This window comes from Triticum aestivum, chromosome 7B, assembly GCF_018294505.1.
Source record: "Triticum aestivum cultivar Chinese Spring chromosome 7B, IWGSC CS RefSeq v2.1, whole genome shotgun sequence".
NCBI classification, from domain to species: Eukaryota; Viridiplantae; Streptophyta; class Magnoliopsida; order Poales; family Poaceae; genus Triticum; species Triticum aestivum.
In genome coordinates, this window is record NC_057813.1 from 24,884,056 (window position 1) to 24,903,624 (window position 19,569).

A 19,569-nucleotide genomic window follows, 5' to 3' on the forward strand; every position below is an offset into this window, starting at 1 on the left:
AAGTGTGTGAACACGATTTGGTAAAGGTAGCGGTGAGAGGCCATGTAGGAGTACATGGTGGGTTGTCTCACTGGAACCGTCCTTAAGCACTGAGTTCTATGTATGTTGTCCAATGACTCGATACTACCACACATTGGGTTCCGGTAACTCGACCCCTCTCGACTTATTAACCAACTTGATCTCTGTCCAGGAGTCGCAACTAGTTTCTGGTGTTTGTAGGTAGTGCTATTTTTCTACCAAGTGGCACCCGGCAGGGTGGGCTTGGGACAGACTAGGCACACGTGGCCTGGTGTACCGAGTGGCACCCGGATGGTGGGCTCGGGAACCCTGCACACATCGTTTGGGGCCGTGAGCGACACCCCGGCCGGATCTCCTTGCGGATGGAACCCGAATAGGCGATAAACCTGGACTAGAGTCTTGTGTGGTTAGTCAGGTCGTGGCCGACACCCTCGCCAGGCTTCCGCTTGAAGGTTGCCGAGTTACATGACGTGTACATGGCGGTAAGTGGCGAGAGCGTGTGTGAAGAAGTACACCCCTGCAGGGTTAACATGATCTATTCGAATAGCCGGGTCCGCGGTTATGGACTTCTTGGATGCTTACATGGTACATAGACAACTTGAAGTGGATACTCTAAAATGCTCAAGACAAGTGTGAGTGCTATGGATGGCCTTCTCGTAGGGAGACGGGGATGAATCCATAGTAGTGTATTGTGTGGTGATTAGTGGACTCGTGTGCGCCATATCACCTCAAAGAAGTTTCTGGTAGTCGTAGAACAGGATAGCCACTGAGTCAAAGCTGGCTTGCTGCAACTAAACCCCACATTACCCTCTTGATACAAATGCATGTATGATAGGATCTGATGTAAGTCTTGCTGAGTACCTTTGTACTCATGTTGCTTTATTTATGTTTTTGCAGCGGAGACTTCGGTCTTACTAGTGTTCTCGTGGACTTCGACAAGTAGCTTGTACCTCAGCTACGATCTTGATCGGATGTTGTAGATAGTCAGGCTCTTCAGCCTTTTTCATTTGTAGATGTCTGTACTCAGACATGTAATGCTTCCGCTTGTTGCTTGTATGCTCTGTATGATGGGTCATGTGACCCCTGTTTGCAATAAATGCTATGATGGCTCTTTGAGCCTTATCTATATGAGTTGTTGAGTTATGTTGTGATGCCATGTTGTACAACACATACTTGCATGTTATGCGTACGTGTAATGTGTATTGCTATGTGTGGGATCTGACTATCTAGTTGTTTATCCTTAGTAGCCTCTCTTACCGGGAAATGTCTCCTAGTGCTTCCACTGAGCCCTGGTAGCTTGCTACTGCTCCGGAACACTTAGGCTGGCCGGCATGTGTCCTTCTTCGTTCCTGTGTCTGTCCCTTCGGGGAAATGTCACGCGGTGTCTACCGGAGTCCTGTTAGCCTGCTACAGCCCGGTTTACCGGAGTCCTACTAGCCCAGTTGCTACAGCCCGGATTCACTCGCTGATGACCGACACGTTCGATGCTGGGTCATGTATGCATGTCCCTATAAGTTAGTGCCACTTTGGGTTCACGACTAGCCATTCAGCCCGGGTTCTTTGTCATATGGATGCTAGCGACACTATCATATACGTGTGCCAAAATGCGCAAACGGTCCCGGGCATAATAAGACGACACCCATGGGAATACCGTGCGTGAGGCCGCAAAGTGATATGAGGTGTTACATGCTAGATCGGTGTGGCATAGAATCGGGGTCCTGACAGCGTGGGGCAGTGGCCTTGACTGAAGGCAAGTTGGGGTCCGTGAAAGCTAGCTCCGCTCTCTTCAGCCGCACTACACCGCACGGGGCCCTATCCTTGGCCGGTGGGAAGACGGGGGCCATCGCGGCTAGCACCGCCCGCGTCCGGCGCATCCAAGGCTATGTCCGACCCGCTCCCTCGTAGAAGGTGGAACCACAGCGCGTGTACCCAGTCGGCGGGCGCGTCCGTGGCCGGTGGTGAGATGCCGCGGGAGGTCGTTGGGTCACACTTGAAGAAGCGTGAGCTCGATGCATCTCAACAGGAAAAGGTGATTCTAGTTGCTTGCTTCTATCCAACGTTTTGGCTACCAAATCCCAAGAAAATACCGAGGGTGGGCGAGAAACGCGGATACCATAAAATTCCGAGCAAAAACCGCTCGAATTTTTCAAACGTAATTTGAATTCAAATTTTTATGAGCTAGGAATATATAAGTATTGAGCTCAAGTGGTTCACAAACAAGGTGTTTGCGCAGTGGCATGTTCTCGTCGTCCGTCCTCAACGTATGCAAGGTCGTGGATTCGATTCTCTAACCTTGAGTTTTTAAATTTTTATTTAAGAATTGGTTAAACAAAAAAGAAAACAGTGTCTATCCCGAAAGCAGTTTACCTCAAGGGCCATAAGAGCCCCGTTATTTTCCACAACGTCTAGAATAATTGCCAACAAAGATATCACCCAGGCGGCTATGACATAATGCAATCATATAAAAATGATAGCCATGTTATTTGGTAGCATCGACAGATGCATATACATGTCTTGTATTCTTTTTACAAATACACAAAAGATTTGTGCATTGATGTATTGCAAGGGGAAAAATTGATGCATGTTATAGAATTGAGGCTCTTAACCACAAGGACCTAGGCTCGACGTTGACTCAGAACAAGGCAGGGCTACAACGGTTGTACTTCCTCCATCAAGAAATATAAGAGTGTTTAGGGAGAGCGGCGTTAATGAGATGGGCGGCATCTGAACATGTTATCTTGGTCGTACGTCCAGCTCCAGGGATTTACGCTAGTGGGTCCATGGCAGGAAATACGGGTGGAAGAAATTGGCGTCGACTGGCGGTATACGGGGATGAACTGTGATGTACGCCAGCATCCGGGCTCGTCCTTTTGAAATGCACGTTACGCTGACGACTCGAGCCGTCGATCGGGTCAGTCACGAGAACCTGACCAAAGGATCAGAAACGTAATCGCGCTGTCTACTGCTTAGACACGCGTCGTCTGCTCCAGGGCCAACCAGCGGCCAACACATGTCCTGACAGACCCCCACCACTCAAACAACCACAATTCCTTTTTCCTAATTTACAGAATATCATGTTGCCTTGCCTTATCCAGCGGATTGCTGCTGTTCCACACTCCATAGCCTCTCCTTGTACAGCTCCGCGAAAGATGATTCCAATGAGGTGAGGTCCGCCGCACAGCGCCATAGCTGGCGGCCAGACGGGAGCTGTCGTGGCTAGCACCGCCTGCCTTCGGCCTGCTGCGCCATGTGGGGCAGTGGCCTTCACTGAAGGCAAGATGGGGTCCGTGCAAGCTAGCTCCGCTCGCTTCAGCCGCGCTGCGCCGCACGGGGCTGTATCCTTGGCCGGTGGGAAGACGGGGGCCGTCGCGGCTAGCACCGCCCGCGTCCGGCGCGTCCAAGGTTGTGGCCGACCCGCTCCCTCGTAGAAGGTGGAACCACAGCGCGTGCACCCAGTCGGCGGGTGTGGCCATGGCCAATGCCGAGATGCCGCGGGAGGTCGTTGGGTCACACTTGAAGAAGCGTGAGCTCTATGCATCTCAACATGCAAAGGTGATTCTAGTTGCTTGCTTCTATCCAACGTTTTGGCTACCGAATCCCAAGAAAATACCGAGGGTGGGCGAGAAACACGGATACCATAAAATTCTGAGCAAAAACCGCTCGAATTTTTCAAACGTAATTTGAATTCAAATTTTTCTGAGCTAGGAATATATAAGTATTGAGCTCAAGTGGTTCAAAAACAAGGTGTTCGCGCAGTGGCATGTTCTCGTCGTCCGTCCTCAACGTATGCAAGGTCGTGGATTCGATTCCCTAACATTGAGTTTTTAAATTTTTATTTAAGAATTGGTTAAACAAAAGAGAAAACAATGTCTATCCCGAAAGCAGTTTACCTCAAGGGCCATAAGAGCCCCATTATTTTCCACAACGTCTAGAATAATTGCCAACAAAGATATCACACAGGCGACTATGACATAATGCAATCATATAAAGATGATAGCCATGTTATTTGGTAGCATGGACAAATGCATATACATTTCTTGTATTCTTTTTACAAATACACAAAAGATTTGTGCATTGATGTATTGCAAGGGGAAAAATTAATGCATGTTATAGAATTGAGGCTCTTAACCACAAGGACCTAGGCTCGACCTTGACTCGAACAAGGCAGGGCTACAACGGTTGTACTTCCTCCATAAAGAAATATAAGAGTGTTCAGGGAGAGCGGCGTTACTGAGATGGGCGGCATCTGAGCATGTTATCTTGGTCGTACGTCCAGCTCCAGGGATTTGCGCTAGTGGGTCCATGGCAAGAAATAGGGTGGAAGAAATTGACGTCGACTGGCGGTATATGGGGATGAACAGTGATGTACTCCAGCGCCCGGGCTCGTCTTTTTGAAATGCACGTTACGTTGACGAGCCCAGCCGTCGATCGAGTCCGTCATGAGAACCTGACCCAAGGATCAGACACGTAATCGCGCCGTCTGCTGCTTAGACACGCGCCGACTCCTGCAGGGCCAACCAGTGGCCAACATGTGTCCTGACAGACCCCCACCACTCGAACAACCACAATTCCTTTTTTCTAATTTACAGAATATCTTTTTGCCTTGCCTTATCCAGCGGACTGCTGCTGTTCCACACTCCATAGCCTCTCCTTGTACAACTCCGTGAAAGATGATTCCGGCAAGGTGAGGTCCGCCGCTCAGCGCCGTAGCTGGTGGCCAGACGGAAGCTATCACGGCTAGCGCCGCCCGCGTCCGGCCTGCTGCGCCCCCTGGGGCAGTGGCCTTGACTGAAGGCAAGATGGGGTCCATGCAAGCTAGCTCCGCTCACTTCAGCTGCGCTGCGCCGCACGGGGTTGTATCCTTGACCGGTGGGAAGACGGGGGCCGTCGCGGCTAGGACCGCCCGCGTCCGGCCCGTCCAAGGCTGTGGCCGACCCGCTCCCTCGTAAAAGGTGGAACCACAGCGAGATGCCGCGGGAGGTCGTTGGGTCACACTTGAAGAAGCGTGAGCTCGATGCATCTCAACATGCAAAGGTTATTCTAGTTGCTTGCTTCTATCCAACGTTTTGGCTATCGAATCCCAAGAAAATACTGAGGGTGGGCGAGAAACGCGGATACCGCGGTTACCATAAACTTCCGAGCAAAAACCGCTCGATTTTTTCAAACATAAATTCAAATTTTTCTGTGCTAGGAATATATAAGTATTGAGCTCAAGTGGTTCACTAACAAGGTATTGGCGCAGTGGCATGTTCTGGTCGTCCGTCCTCTACGTATGTGAGGTCGTGGGTTCGATTTTATAACCTTGAGGTTTTTAAATTTTATATAAGAAACTAAACGAAAAAGAAAACAGCTGTAATGGAAGGTAGTGGGTCTCGAAGCAGCGACCTACGGGTTGAGCGGGCATGGGACGACCATATTTGCCAGCAGACCACAGCTGGTTCAGTGATAGAATGAGTTTATGTCCTAATTGACTAGGCTGTAGCCATTCAAATTCAAAATTTTCAAATAATTCAATTTTTTTTACTCGGTACGCAGCTTTCTCGTGGGTAGCGAGAAACGCGTATACAGGGCGGTATCCGAATTTTCCGCCCGGTACCCAAAACCATGCTTCTATCTATGTACTGTACTAGCTAACCAGCTCTCACTTATCCACGTATTGACATATGTACTGTACTGTACTTCTATGTACTGTACTGTACTTCCATGTCAATTCCTTTTAATAAAGTTATTTTTAGTAAGAATGACTCCGCGACGAAGATACCATGCAAAATGATACTCCCTTCGTAAACTAATATAAGAGCATTTAGAACACTAAAGTAGTGATCTAAACGCTCGTATATTAGTTTACAGAGGGAGTATATGTTAAATTATGAAGAAATATTAAGCCCATGTAGGCACACATGTTGGTTAGACGTCCATATGTAATCCAAGATTCAGCTTTAACCATTAATTTGACTAACAAGATGTGGGTTATTTGCCGGCGTGGGTTAGCAGTCAAAATATCAGAGTTAGTGGAGTAACAAGTCATATGTATTTACAGAAGAGTAAAATACACTACAGGTCCTAAAACTATTTGAGGGGTGCCGAGTTGGTCCTAATCCTAATACTATGAAATGCATATCTGGATCCTAAAAAAGTTTTCCAAGTGTGTCACCCGCAGTCCTATCCGCGGGACATCAACTTTGACTTGCACGGGCGGTAGGTTGACTACTGTTATGTGGCAGCTTTTTGCACGACCCTCCTCCTTACACACATGCTTGGACAAAGAACCATATGGTAACTTTGAATAAAATGAAGCTGAAAGGACATGTCTCCACAAACAAAACGAGTGCGGAGAAAAGGAGTATAAGGAGGTCGATCGTACTTGGACAAAGAACAAGGGCTTGTCAACCACGACTTTGATATCGCTGGCGTCACATAATAGTTCCTCGATGCATGGGTATGGGGGCCGCGGTGATGGATTTCCAAACTCTTCCAGCCCCACGTCGGCCAATGCTTCCACGAACACCACTCCCTCTCCGGTGCAGTCCACCACCAGCTTGTTAGTGGGGAGAATCTCTCTCGACCGACCGGCCATGGGGTAGTAGTACACCAGAGCCTCCGCGAAGCCAATGCTTCCACGAACACCACTCCCTCTCCGGTGCAGTCCACCACCAGCTTGTTAGCGGGGAGAATCTCTCTCAACCGACCGGCCATGGGGTAGTAGTACACCAGAGCCTCCGCGAGCGCTACCTTGACGGCCTTTGCCGGCGTCGTCGTTGGATGGCCGTCTAGTCGGCAGCGGAAGAACTCGACCCCAAAAGAGTAGACTCGTAGGTCATAACAGTCGTCGACGTCGGAGAGGACTTTGGTCTCGCGTGGTGTTGGCCGTGCCGGCGCCACCAGCTCGGGCAAACTCCGGCGTGCGGTGAACTTCACCATTGTGGTCCTACCCTTGGGTGCTTGTGACCTTGTGTTGTACTGTAGCTCCACTAACTCTGATATTTTGGTTCATTCATGTATCTCTCTCTCTATATATACATATACACACATAGAGATGCTTGACGGGTAGAAATGATATACTCCTACATCTCTTGGTCTCGGAGGATAAGAAGAGAGCTTTTTGTTTCACATGTCATAGCACGTGAAGATGTTGTTTGTACACATGTGCCGGGAGTGTGTGCAACTGGATCACTCGGAAGAAACAAAAGACTGCAAATGGACAAACTCGATTCCTGGCACCCGTATATCCAAGCTTTGTCATTATCGCCTAATCTCATGAGTCTCCGGCATGCACATTCACCTGACCAATTACTTTGCTAGTTTTTTTTTTGAGGCGTGCAACCTCGCTAGCTTATGCGAGACCTGTGGTATTTCCTACTCAACACTCAGTGCGGCAGATTGCTGACCGTGTGAGCTGGGCCGGGCCATTTGCACAGATTTTTTTTGTAATTTTCGATTTTTTTTTCAATTTGTGTTCATTCTTTGGTTTTCCTTTTCCCTTTTCTTTGATTTATTTTCTCAGTTATAAACAAAATTTTGAAATATATTTAGAGTGCACCATAAACATTTTTTTAAAACCTGGCAAACATTTTTCAACACGTGATGTACATTTTGAAGTACATGGTGAACTTTTCTCAAAAATTGTCGGTGCAAACTTTGAAGGCAATCACGCATTCTCAGACAATGCTTGTGCTATTCTAAAAATATTAACAAATTTAAGTAAAAATTTCATGTAAATTCAGAAGAATGCAACACCTTCTTTAAAAGATTCTTCATATAATTTTAAAATAATCACATTTTTCTTAATAAAATGCTTGTGTTTCAAGTAAAAACACAAGAGCAAACACGAGAAATTGCTAAAACATGTAGGAGGGGTGCTCTATGACATACAACACGCAACGGCCGAACATGGCCGTCCTATGATGGACGTGACTATGCGTTTGGGCAACTATTCGTCGTACTGAGCGCCAAATAAGATGTCTCTACACTTATTCAAGTTACCATGGACAAAGCTTGAATTGTCTCGGAGCCAGAATCCAATATACACAGACCCATCTAGTAGGAAACTTTTAAATCATTAGTTAATGTGTACCCCTTGCAAAGGTCACTCGGACATTCTCTGGTAATGACAAGTGATGCATCACATATGTGCCAATTATTGCAATTAGGGAGTTTTGTGGGCTTTATTTTCTCACACAAAGGGGTGGGTGGGTTTATTTGTGCTTTTTATAGATTTGATTTTTTTTCAAAATGATTTATCTCTTGAACAGTGCGTCCAAATTATGAACCATTTTCACCTTTGCACTCCTCGCGTCGAGATCTCAAAAATTGATACTATGTTCATAGATCTTGTCAAACTTTTAAGGATGAAATATGTGCTCCACAACTATAATAACTCGCGCTTCAAATACGGTTATGCTTTCATGTGAGAAGCACAATTGTGCTTTACTTGGGGAAGCATAAAGGTCACTCAGACCTTCTCTGGTGATGAAAAGTAGCGCACAGGATATGTGCCAGTTGTTGCAATTAAGTAGTTTCTGTTGGATTTTCCCCCACGCATAGGGAGAGATGGGTGGGTTTATTTGTGCTTTTCATAGATTCTTTTTACGAAACTATTTATCTCTTTAATCGTGTTTCCAAATTACAAACCATCTCCACCTCTGCACTCCTTGCGTCGAGTTCTCAAAAACATCCCATGTTGATAGGTTTTGACAAAATTTTATGGGTGAAGTATGTGCTCTAAAACACTATATGAACCCTTGCTTCAATACAACACTAATTGTGCTTCAGTTTTAGGGAAGCATAGTTGTACTTTCATGCGAGAAGCAGTAGTGTTCTTCACCTTTGGGGGAAGTATGCATAAGTACAACTGTTGCTTCATGCAAGCGCATTTGTGCTTCAATTTCTGGGGAAGCACAGTGTGCTTTCACGCAAAAAGCATAACTATACTTCATGCTGAAGCACACACTCATGTTAGATGTACAAAAATGATGAGAAAAACCAAAAATGAAATACCAAACAAATCAGAAAAACCAAAAGAAAGACAAAAAATTGTGCTGATGAAAACACCCGTTATGCGACACATCGAGGCGCTGGAACATGCCACATGGCACACCGGGGCGCTCCGCCCTCGTACGCCTCGCTCACTACCAGGATGCCGAGTTTTCGATGCAAGCAATTTGCAAGGGGTAGCCCTCGAATAGTAGCTTCCAAGAAGTTGCTAATCTTCGCTCATAGCAAAGAATACATGTTATAATGAATGGAACAATGATATATGGGCCAGCCCATGTAGTAGTTTATTTATTACATATGTTTCTTATTTTTTGTTGATTTTTATGTTTTGTTTCCTTTTCCTAAGGTTGGTAGTGTTGTTCTTTTGTTCATTTCAGTTTCTCTGTGTTTTCTCATTCCTTTTAATTTTTTAATACGAGAAATATTTTTAATTTATGAAAATTCATATAGAAAATTCAAATAAATTGAGAAATTTTTAGACACATGCAATTTTAGCATATGAAGGCTTTTTCCCGTACATAATGAATACATAATTTTAAAAATGTATGAACATTTTCCATACAATATTTCGGAAATATATTGGAATTAAAATATTTGAATACATAAAAATAATTTTACCTAAATAAAAAAAGGAAAGCGAATACCGACAAGACATTTATACCAACACAGCCAACAAACCGGGAGCTCTTATTGGGCGCTACAGACGCCAGAATTCCTCCCTGGCGCCTACTAAAGTACCCAGTTGGGCCGGCCCACGAAACACACACAACATCAGAAAACATATATCGTAAAAAACTGAAAAAATAATAGTTCTCTCCAGGTTTCAAACTGGCACAGTTGCAATAACTTACGTGTTCACTGACCACTCGAGCTACCTGCCATTAGTGATAGATAATAGCGCCAATTAGTACATAATAACAATGTCGCCGTGCTGTTTTATTGCACAGAACTGTACTGATGTATATTTTTTGAATTATCTGACACAAAAAATCGTGAATTAGAAAAGGTTCATATATTTTAAAAAAAGTTCGTCAATTTTCAGAAAAGTTCACCAACTTAAAATAAAGTTCATCAAATTTTAAAAATGTTCGTGTATTGAAAAAAGTTCATCAAAATTGGAAAAAGTTCACGGATTTTCAAAGAAGTTCATTAAACTTGAAAAGCAAATGGTAGAATTTGAAAAATAAGTTCATGGATTTTTGAAAAAATTTCATTGAATGTTTAAAAAAGTACGAAAATTTTGAGAAAAGTTCATCGATTGGCTGCTGGTACTGTCTTCCTCGTCGCCGTGCGCAGAAACATCCGTCGGGCGCCAGTGGTAGCTGTCACATTTGCTGGTTGCAGCAAAAAAAAGGCCCCGTCGTTGCCGGAAGTAGCTGTCGTTCTCGCCGGTTGGAGCAAAAGCACGGCCGCCGTCGCCGTTGGTGGCTGCTGCCGCCGTCGCCGGTTCCAGCACGGGGCTGTCTAGTTGCAACAAAAACCATGAGTGGTTTCGGGGGTGTTTGATGGCTGCTCTGGCGTTTCCTCTCGCCACGTCCACATCCACCTACCACCGTCACCACCGCTGCCGACAGGCACCCCCGCACCTACCACCACCGCCGCCGCCGCCATGCTCGCGCCTACCGCTGCTCCTCACCACCACAACACGCGCGCACACCGTCGCCCCCGTATTCCCATTGACATCTCCCCGCAAAGCCGCGAATGAAGAGATGCCTCAGATTTTCAGATCTAAGCGTCCCCGCGTGCGACGGGAGGATCTCAGCAGAGGAGAAGGCGATGGAGGAGAGCCACCGCGTGTGGATGGAGAGGACGATGCGAAGGCCAGGGCGTGGAGACACCCCGAAGAAGCTGGTGACGCGGATCTGCGTTGAGGCGACAGAGGAGGAGATGGCCAGGATGATCCCCACGGATTCCTCCTCCCCGGAAGAAGTGATTTCCTGGGTGAGGGCAGAGATGCACTCACACATACCAGAGCAGAGGGCGAAGTGGTGAGCGTTCTGGTCGCTGCAGAGCTGATCTCGCCAGCGAGAAGCCATGGCTCCACCCCGCCATTGGAGCGGAGGATTTCTGCCTCGAATCAGAATCAGAGGTTTGAATTCACCACCCCGCTACGATGGGATGGAGAACAAAATAGGCGCTGTCTCAACTTCGTTGCAAAAATCGACCCTCCTGATCGTGCAATCAGGGTCAGGAAGCGTCATTCTCTGAAATCGAGCGCAATTGAAAAAGGAATTTCTCCTGATCTTGCTATGGAGAATGACAACCAAGGCCCACAAAGCATTATCAGCGGGGGGTGGGGGTGGAAAAGCTTGCTGACATGGAAAGGGGGAGGGGCGTGGAAGACGACCTGGCCTCACGCGAGCACTAGGGGCAGTTGTGGGAGCAGGATATTAACCCCGATCCCCACCCTCTCCTAGTCTGGATCTGGAGAGACCAAACCCTACCCCGCTCGTTCGCCGCTGCCCACTGCCACCCAGCGTCGGAGAACGATTCCGCAACCCTCCCATACACCACCATCAGAGGAGTAGATCCAAAGATGTGTGAAGAAATCGGAGCCATGGCTGAAGCGCAAGGGAGAGGGCGCGGGCGGGGAAGAGGATGGAACCCTAGAAGCAACAAACAGGGGGGCCAAACATCAGGGGATCTTGGAGCTCCACCCCCAGGTAATTGGCCCCAGTTTGATCCCCAATATGGTCCTCCTCCCCCCAATTCCAATTTGGCTTTGGCTTCCCTGGAGGACCACAGATCCCACCCCCGTAGATGAATTAGTGGAGAGGCCCCCAGGTGTCTGGGGTGGTGGACAGAACCAAGATTCAGGTCCCTCTGATAGGAAGTTTAGTAATCAACAACAGAAGGGGCAACAAGGGCAGAATCCTGGAAAACAAGGCAACTCAAGCTTTGATCAGAAGCAGCAAAAATCTAGCCAGGAGCAAGGTTTCAGTTCCTCTGAGAGTGGCAACCAGCAAAAGAAAGGGAGGAACATGACCAAAGCAAAGCAACCCCTTAACAAGTTGGATGATCTGAATGCTACAGAGTATGCAGATATCATCTGCTATAGTTGTGGAGAACCTGGACACCACAAGACCAACTGCCCAAAACCACCTGCCTGCTTCATATGCAAAGTGGTGACACACAAGGTGGAGGACTGTCCAATAAGGAAGAAGCCAAGAAATCCAGCAAAAAATTTTGGCAGTGGGGCCCCTGGACTTGGATACCACCAGATTGATGTCCCTGATGTGAATGAACAACACATTGGAGTTCAGAGGAATATAGGAATTGTCTGTGTAGAGCCAGGACAGGTCACAAAGAAGGAACTGGCCCACAACTTCTCACTGATTTACAAGACCAATTGGCCATGGCAGATAAGAGTACTTGATGATTGGACTTTTTTGGTCAAATTCCCACCTCACATCCCAGTTGAGAGTGTAGCCAGATATCCTCTTTTTGGATTGCCTGAGTTAGAAGGAGTCACAGTGAATGTAGAAGTGTGGAAATGGGTACTAGAACACCATAGTGAACTGCAAAAGGTATGGCTTCAGCTAGATGGGGTTGCACCAGCCTGGGCTAAATGGGCAGTATTGGAGCAATTTGCATCTATGTTTGGAACCCTGATTGATGTTGATTGGCAAGGGAATTTCAAGTCATTCTGTGATGTGGCCAGGAGCAAGATCAAATGTAAAGATCACACCAAAATACCCCCTAAAAGGTTGTTTGGCATAGGTGACAAGCTATTCAGGATTGGGATTACTGTAGAACCACCATAAGATGACCCAGAGCTAGATGACCTGTTGGAAGATGAACTAGCTGACAATGCTAATGGTAACATGTTAGAGAAGGATAACAAGGAGGAAGAGAGTACCAATAGAGAGAAAGGAAACATTGGAGGAGGTTCCACTCCCTCCATCCTAAGTAACAAATCTGCCAACAGTGCCTCAAGCCAGAACTCAAAACAAAAAATAGTTGACTACTGAAGCAACTACAAGACCCAATTAGCATGGAGCAGAGCTACAACATCCTACAAGGAATGGAACTTGAAGAGGATGAGGATGAGATGGAAGATCTGCTAACTGAAGATGGGAATGCAATAGATAGAGATGGAGAAGAGGTGATTTTCAGCCCCCAGTTTGAACCAAAAAATGGCCCCAACCCTCAGCCTCCTACTGATGAGACAGTAATTCAGCATGGACACAAAGAGGGGGAAAACAAATGGGGCCCAGTTCAAGCATTCAGGAAAAGCAGCAGGGTTGAAGTGGGAGGCAGAACCATGCTGGAGATTGCAATCAACACTAAGAAGGTGCATAACTTGGAAGCCACAAAGAATGACACCAAAGGTACCATTGTTAAAAACTCATTTGAGCTTTAGTAACCCTAATTTCCTAGAAGTAGCTAAGAAGATAGGAATAGAGGTAGATACTAGTTACAATTCCACTGTAGAAGCTAGTTCTTCCAGCTCTCTGCCTTTGTCTGAAGGACAAAATGCAGGGGAATTTGAGCAATTTAATGCTGGTTTGAGTAGTAGTGCTGTTGATAAGCAAAAAAGTAAGATGGATGTATTTTGCAATATGACCCAACTAGTAGAGAAGCCCGAAGGGCCCCCGGATATTAGTAGTCTACTTCATTACCCTAGACTCACAAAAAAAACCTGGGCAAAGGAGCCTGGAGGGCTCCCTACCCAAAAAGAACTCATAGATTATAGTGGTACCCCTTCAGAGTTCAATGTGATCCCTGCTCAAACACTCTGTCTCATGCAATCTAGTGCATAAGACAAGTGAAAAAACCTTTAGGTTCAGAGCAGTCTATGGATCACCATATGAGGAGGGCAAGGATGAATTCATCTCTGAACTCCATAGTATGTTCATTGATGACCACCCACCCACTATTATAGGGGGGGGCTTCAATTTAGTTAGATATCAGAAAGATAAGAACAATGGGAGGATTAACCATAGTTGGAGTGACAAATTCAATGCTTGGATAGAAATTTGGAGTTTGCTAGAAATTAAGATGTCTGGGAGACAATTCACTTGGGCAAATAATCAAGATAACTTGGTTATGAGTACCATAGATAGGATTTTTTGTACCACTGAACTAGATGCAATGTTTCCTTTAAGTAGTTCTAAAGCTCTCCCTAGAACTGGTAGTGATCACACCCCTATCCTGTGGGATTCTGGTGTGGATGGTACCCCAAAAAACTCAAGCTATAAGTTTGAGAAATGGTGGCTACTAAGAGCTGAATTTAAAGAGCTTGTGGAGAAAAATTGGTCTGCTCCTGTCAAATGTACCACCCCCATGGACATCTGGCAGGAAAAAGTGAGAAGGTTTAGAAAGTTTAGTAGAGGATGGAGTAGAAATGTAGATGCTGAGATTAGGAAAGCCAAGCAGGAGTTAGAAGAAGAGTATGATAAACTTGATATTAAATCAGAAACTGTGCAGCTTTCTGAGGTAGAAAATTTAAGAATGAAAGAACTCCTCTTCAGACTCCATAACCTTTGGATTGTAGAAGAAGTTAAAGCTAGACAAAGATCCAGGGATAGGGATATCCTTGAAGGAGATAGAAACACTAGGTATTTTCAGGCTGTAGCAAATCAAAGGAGGAGGAAAACACTTATTAACAAGCTGGATGGTCCTGCTGGCACTGCCACAGATGTCAAAGACATGTTGGGTATAGCCACAGACTACTATAAAGACCTCTTTAAGAAAGAAGATAGAAAGGGTTTTAGAATCAATAATAATTTCTTTGCTGCTGAAGAAAAGGTCAATGACTTAGAAAACCTACAAAAAACTTTCTCTGAAGGAGAAATTAAGGAGGCCATCTTTGGTTCATACTCTGATGGAGCCCCTGGTCCAGATGGTCTATCCTTTATATTCCTCCAAAAATTTTGGGAAGTGATTAAGAAAGATGTGATAGCCATGTTTGATGATTTCCATAAAGGGGAATTGGACATCTATAGGTTAAACTTTGCTGTGTTGACCCTGATCCCAAAGGAGAAAAAGGCTACCAGCATGAAAAAGTTTAGACCCATTAGTTTGATCAATTGTATCTTTAAGGTGTTTGCCAAAGTACTTACAAATAGATTAGCTATGCTGATGAATAGGCTTACATCTAGTAACCAATCAGCTTTCATAAAAGGGAGATTTATCCTGGAGAGTGTAGTCACAGCACATGAGGTGCTGCACTCCACTGCTAAATCTGGCAACCCAGGTCTAGTATTAAACCTAGACTATGAGAAAGCTTTTGACAAAGTTAACCTAGACTTTCTTATTGAAATCTAGAAAAAAGATACTTCAATCCCCTTTGGGTGACTTGGATCAAACAGGTCACACACATGGGTTCGGTTGGAGTGAAAATTAATGGAATATAAGGCAACTACTTCCTTACAGGAAAAGGCCTGAGACAGGGAGACCCCTTGTCCCCCCTTCTCTTTAACTTGGTAGTAGATTTCTGAGCAAGATGCTCTCCAAGGCAGCTTCTGATAAGCTGATTAGTGGTCTATGTTCTGAGTTAATTCCCAATGGGGTCATCTACTTACAATATGCAGACGACACCATCCTTTTCATGGAGAAGGATGAAAACAAAACTAAGAACATGAAGATGGTCCTCACTTGCTTTGAGCAAGTTTCAGGCATGAGAATCAACTACTCAAAGAGTGAGATCATCCCAATAGAACTTTCTTCTGAAGAAACTAAATCCTTTGCAGATATATTAGGATGTAGAGTAGGGGCTTTCCCAATAAAATATTTGGGAATTCCTTTACACTATGATAAACTTAGGAGGGAGGATATACAACCCCTGATAGACAAAATCCTCAAAAGGATGTCTGGCTGGAGAGGCAAACTCCTCTCCTATGCTGCTAGGCTGACTTTGATTAAAACCTGCCTGGCTAGCATTCCCATATACCTCCTTTCTTTTTTCAAATTTCCAAAATGGGCTCTAGATATGATCAACAGTCAGATGGCCAATTGTTTGTGGAATGACTTTGAAGGAAATAGAAAAAATCACCTGGCCAACTGGCACCTAGTTTGTATGGGGAAGAAACATGGGGGTTTAGGGGTGCCTAACATCAAAGATGTTAACCTTTGTATCCTTGGGAGCTGGGTAAGTAGATACATCAAAGATGAAGGCAAGCTTTGGAAACAAATAGTGGACAAGAAATACATCCACAACTTCCCTAATATCTTTGCTAGTAAACCCCAAAACCCTTCCAGATTTTGGCAAGGGGTCATGTGGGCGGCTAAGGCTTTGAAATTTGGATATAAATGGGTGGTTGGAGATGGATAGAAAATCAGATTCTGGGAAGACATCTGGTTTGGTACATCTCCCCTCTCGGTCCAATTCTGGCCACTTTACACCATCTGTCACCAACAATGCTCTACCATTGCTGAGATCTGGGACAACTATGAGATTAAACTCACCTTTAGGAGGATTTTCACACCTACTATGATGGAGCATTGGTAAGCCCTAGAGAAAATCATTAGGAGTACCCTGCTTCGGGAGGAGGGTGACTCTCTCATTTGGCAATATGAGGCCAAAGGGAAATACACCACTAGTTCACTTTATAGTATCATCAACTTTAGGGGGTTCAGCCTGTGTATATACCAGCGATGTGGTCAATAAAAACCCCACCCAGAGTCCAAGTGTTTTTGTGGCTACTCTCCCACAACAAGCTGATGACGAAAGACAACCTGGCCAAAAGAGGCATAGAAAAAGCCCCAGAATGTGTATACTGCTATGAAAAAGAGTCCATTACACACCTATTCTTTGAATGTGTGGTGGCCAAGCAAATCTGGATAGAAATATCAGAGTTTTTTTGATGCAGAATTAGGAACTAACTACTTGTCTATTGCTAGATTTTGGCCAGCTAACAAGAAACATATTGCTTTTAATTCAGTCTGTGCATGTGTTCTATGGGCTATGTGGAAAAATAGAAATCCACATGTCTTTAACAATGCTATATGGACTGATGTGAAACAGATATGGAGGAGAGTGCTAGGACAATCCAGGAGATGGCTGATCTTGTTCGGAGGACCTGCCTTGACAAAACTGGAGGCGTTCGTTCAGAAAATCTCTTGCATCCTAGATGCCCCCCTCCAGATTCTGGCAGGTTAACTGTCGAAAGGGAAGACACTGAAGGTGACTCCGATCACTCGCTTCTCCTCTCTCGCTCGGAGACCGATGAAGCTCCAATCATAAAAGGGCCAGCATACACAATCTCTCCACCAAGAAGCCCTCGCGAAAGCACCTGTAAGGCGACGCTGCTCAGCCCCGTCACCCCTCTGGAGTTGGGTGGATCACCGGCTATGCCATGGAAGAAGCTCAAGGTGGTGCCCATGACAGACGTGGCGAAGGAAAGGGTATCACTGGGAACTGCATAATGTGACGCGCTAACTGAAGAAGTGGAAGAAATCTGGTCTCCAGGAAAGGGAGGGGAGATAAGTGTTGGTTATTACAGATTTGTGCACAAATTTGTAAAAAGAGGAAACTCTGCTTTGTCCTTTATGTAGAACTGATCTGCTGATCAGATATCTTTGTAGTTTTTCTTTTTGTTCTAGCTCGTTCCTGGACATGCTTGCCATGACTGTAATGGTGTTACTTTCCTGCTCTCATCTATAAAATGGGGCCGGGGGGCTCAAAACCCCCTTTTCTCTAAAAAAAACTTCATCGATTTGGGAAAAAGTTCATGGATTTTTGACAAAAAACACATTCGTCGATTTTGAAGAAAAAATTCATCGATTTACAATCATGCATTTAAGTAAAAGAAAAAAATATAAAAAGAAAAAAGAAAAGAAAACGTAAGAAAAAAATAAATACAAACTGGAGAAAGAGTAAAATGAACGCAAGAACTTTGTAAGCATAAGCTCGCGGTTGCCCAAGTGGTTGGCATGGTGCGCTGGGAATGTACACGACTCGGGTTCGATTTGTTGTTGCACACCATTTTGTGCACTTTAAATATATAAAGCAAAACGCTAACATGGGCCATCCCATCTCACGACAGAGGGAGTGCGCTGCAGGCTCCCGTTTGCAAAAAACACCTGTAACGGGCGGCTGTGGCGCTAAATAGGAAATCCCCAACAAACCAGTAAGAATATTTTTTTGTGATAAAACATACAGCGGCAGCAAAACGGGCCGGCCCATTCCCATGGGGTGCGTTTTGGGGGGCTATTCCGCACTATGGAGCTCCTCGCAAATTCCTAGTTCCCTCCCAATGCGGGAATACTTCGCGTTTCATATTTTTTTTGCGGGGATACTTCGCGTTTCGTAGGAAACACACACTTTCCTCTAGCTAAGAGGCCATACCACACCACAAACGTGATTTGCTTTAGTCTTTGAATACTGTAGAGGGTTTTGGCCTGTTTCTTTTTTATTTTTTATCTTCCGGTTATATTGGGTTTTCATTTCTATTTAATTTTTGTTTCTGCTCTTTCTTGTTATTCTCTTTCCGTTTTTGCTTTCTTTTATATTCCTTTGCGTTTTTTTCTTCAAGTTCCTATTTTCTTTTCCTTCATTTTGATTTCTTTATCCTTTTTCCCTCCAACCAGATTCAGGTTTTAAAATTTGTGAACATTTTAGAACTCAAAATTTTGAAAAATTCATGAACACTTTTTGAAATACACGAACATGTTGTAACATATGTGACATTTATTTATTTTACAATTTTCATTAAACAATTAAAGAATTTTTAAATTTATGAATTTATTTTCAAAATCGTTAAGAATTTATTAACATTTTCAAGATCTCTAATTATTCTTAAAAATTATACATTATTTTAAATTTTTCATAAGTTTTTTAAATGAACTCTTTTTAGAAGCTTGAATATTATGAATTTAAAAGGGTTGCAACATAAGTATGATTCAATTCATAATGGTACTGAATAAGAAACGGATGGAATCCAACCAAGCCGAAAAACAAGCCAAAAAATTGGCCAAATATATACAAAAAATCATCCTTGTGCGATAGGACATAAAGTGCATGAACCAGGTCAGCCCACCCTAGCGGGGTGCACTTTTCCTGCGAAGATTAAGCATCCGCCGCCGTATGCAGAGATTGCACGGGCACTTTCTTGGGCAGTTCGTCACTTATGGTTGTGGAGTTGATGATCCTGCCACCCTTGAGGCAATGGCATGTCGGGATGCTTTAGCTTTGGCTCAAGATCTACAACTACAGAATTTCATCGTTGCCTCAGACTCCAAGAAAGTGACTGGGGACATCAGTAAGGTAAGTCATGGAAGCTACGGAGCCATCATTAACGAAATTAAAATCCAAGCTGCTTTATTTTAGTGTAATTTTACTTTCGAAGGTCGTGCATTGTATAGCAGGCACATAGCTTAGCTAATATGTTTTTCTTTCTCTTAGTCAAGGTCACCACGAGTAGTTTGGTCAACCTCATGACCCGATTTGTATCCCACATATTGTGGTTTTCGATGAATAAACCTTGGTTTATCCCCCTAAAAAATAGTTGTATTCCTCGCAACGGCTAGGAGCTCCCTGAGCTCTCCATCTTGTGTGTGTGTGTGTGTGTGTCTAAACACACTCTTTATTAATGATCATAAACAAGGTTCATG

General features: G+C 44.7%; 1 protein-coding gene across 1 annotated transcript; it reads right to left on the minus strand.

Moving 5' to 3' along the window:
* Positions 1-4,601: 4,601 nt before the first annotated feature.
* Positions 4,602-6,939, minus strand: LOC123157575 (acyl transferase 1-like). The gene is made up of 3 exons (XM_044575853.1): positions 6,673-6,939; positions 6,383-6,574; positions 4,602-5,012 (listed from the first exon to the last, which is right to left on the minus strand). The coding sequence occupies exons 1-3, from the start codon at positions 6,937-6,939 to the stop codon at positions 4,602-4,604; spliced, it is 870 nt and encodes a 289-aa protein (XP_044431788.1).
* Positions 6,940-19,569: the final 12,630 nt, after the last annotated feature.

Bases quoted from the DNA above. Each gene is read 5' to 3' on its own strand.
- LOC123157575 (XM_044575853.1), bottom strand. From the start codon at position 6,939: ATGGTGAAGTTCACCGCACGCCGGAGTTTGCCCGAGCTGGTGGCGCCG. The intron at 6,575-6,672 runs GTGGTGGACTGC...CGGTCGAGAGAG, and splicing joins TTCTCCCCGCTAACAAGCTG to ATTCTCCCCACTAACAAGCT. The intron at 5,013-6,382 runs GTACGATCGACC...CGCTTCTTCAAG, and splicing joins AGCCCTTGTTCTTTGTCCAA to TGTGACCCAACGACCTCCCG.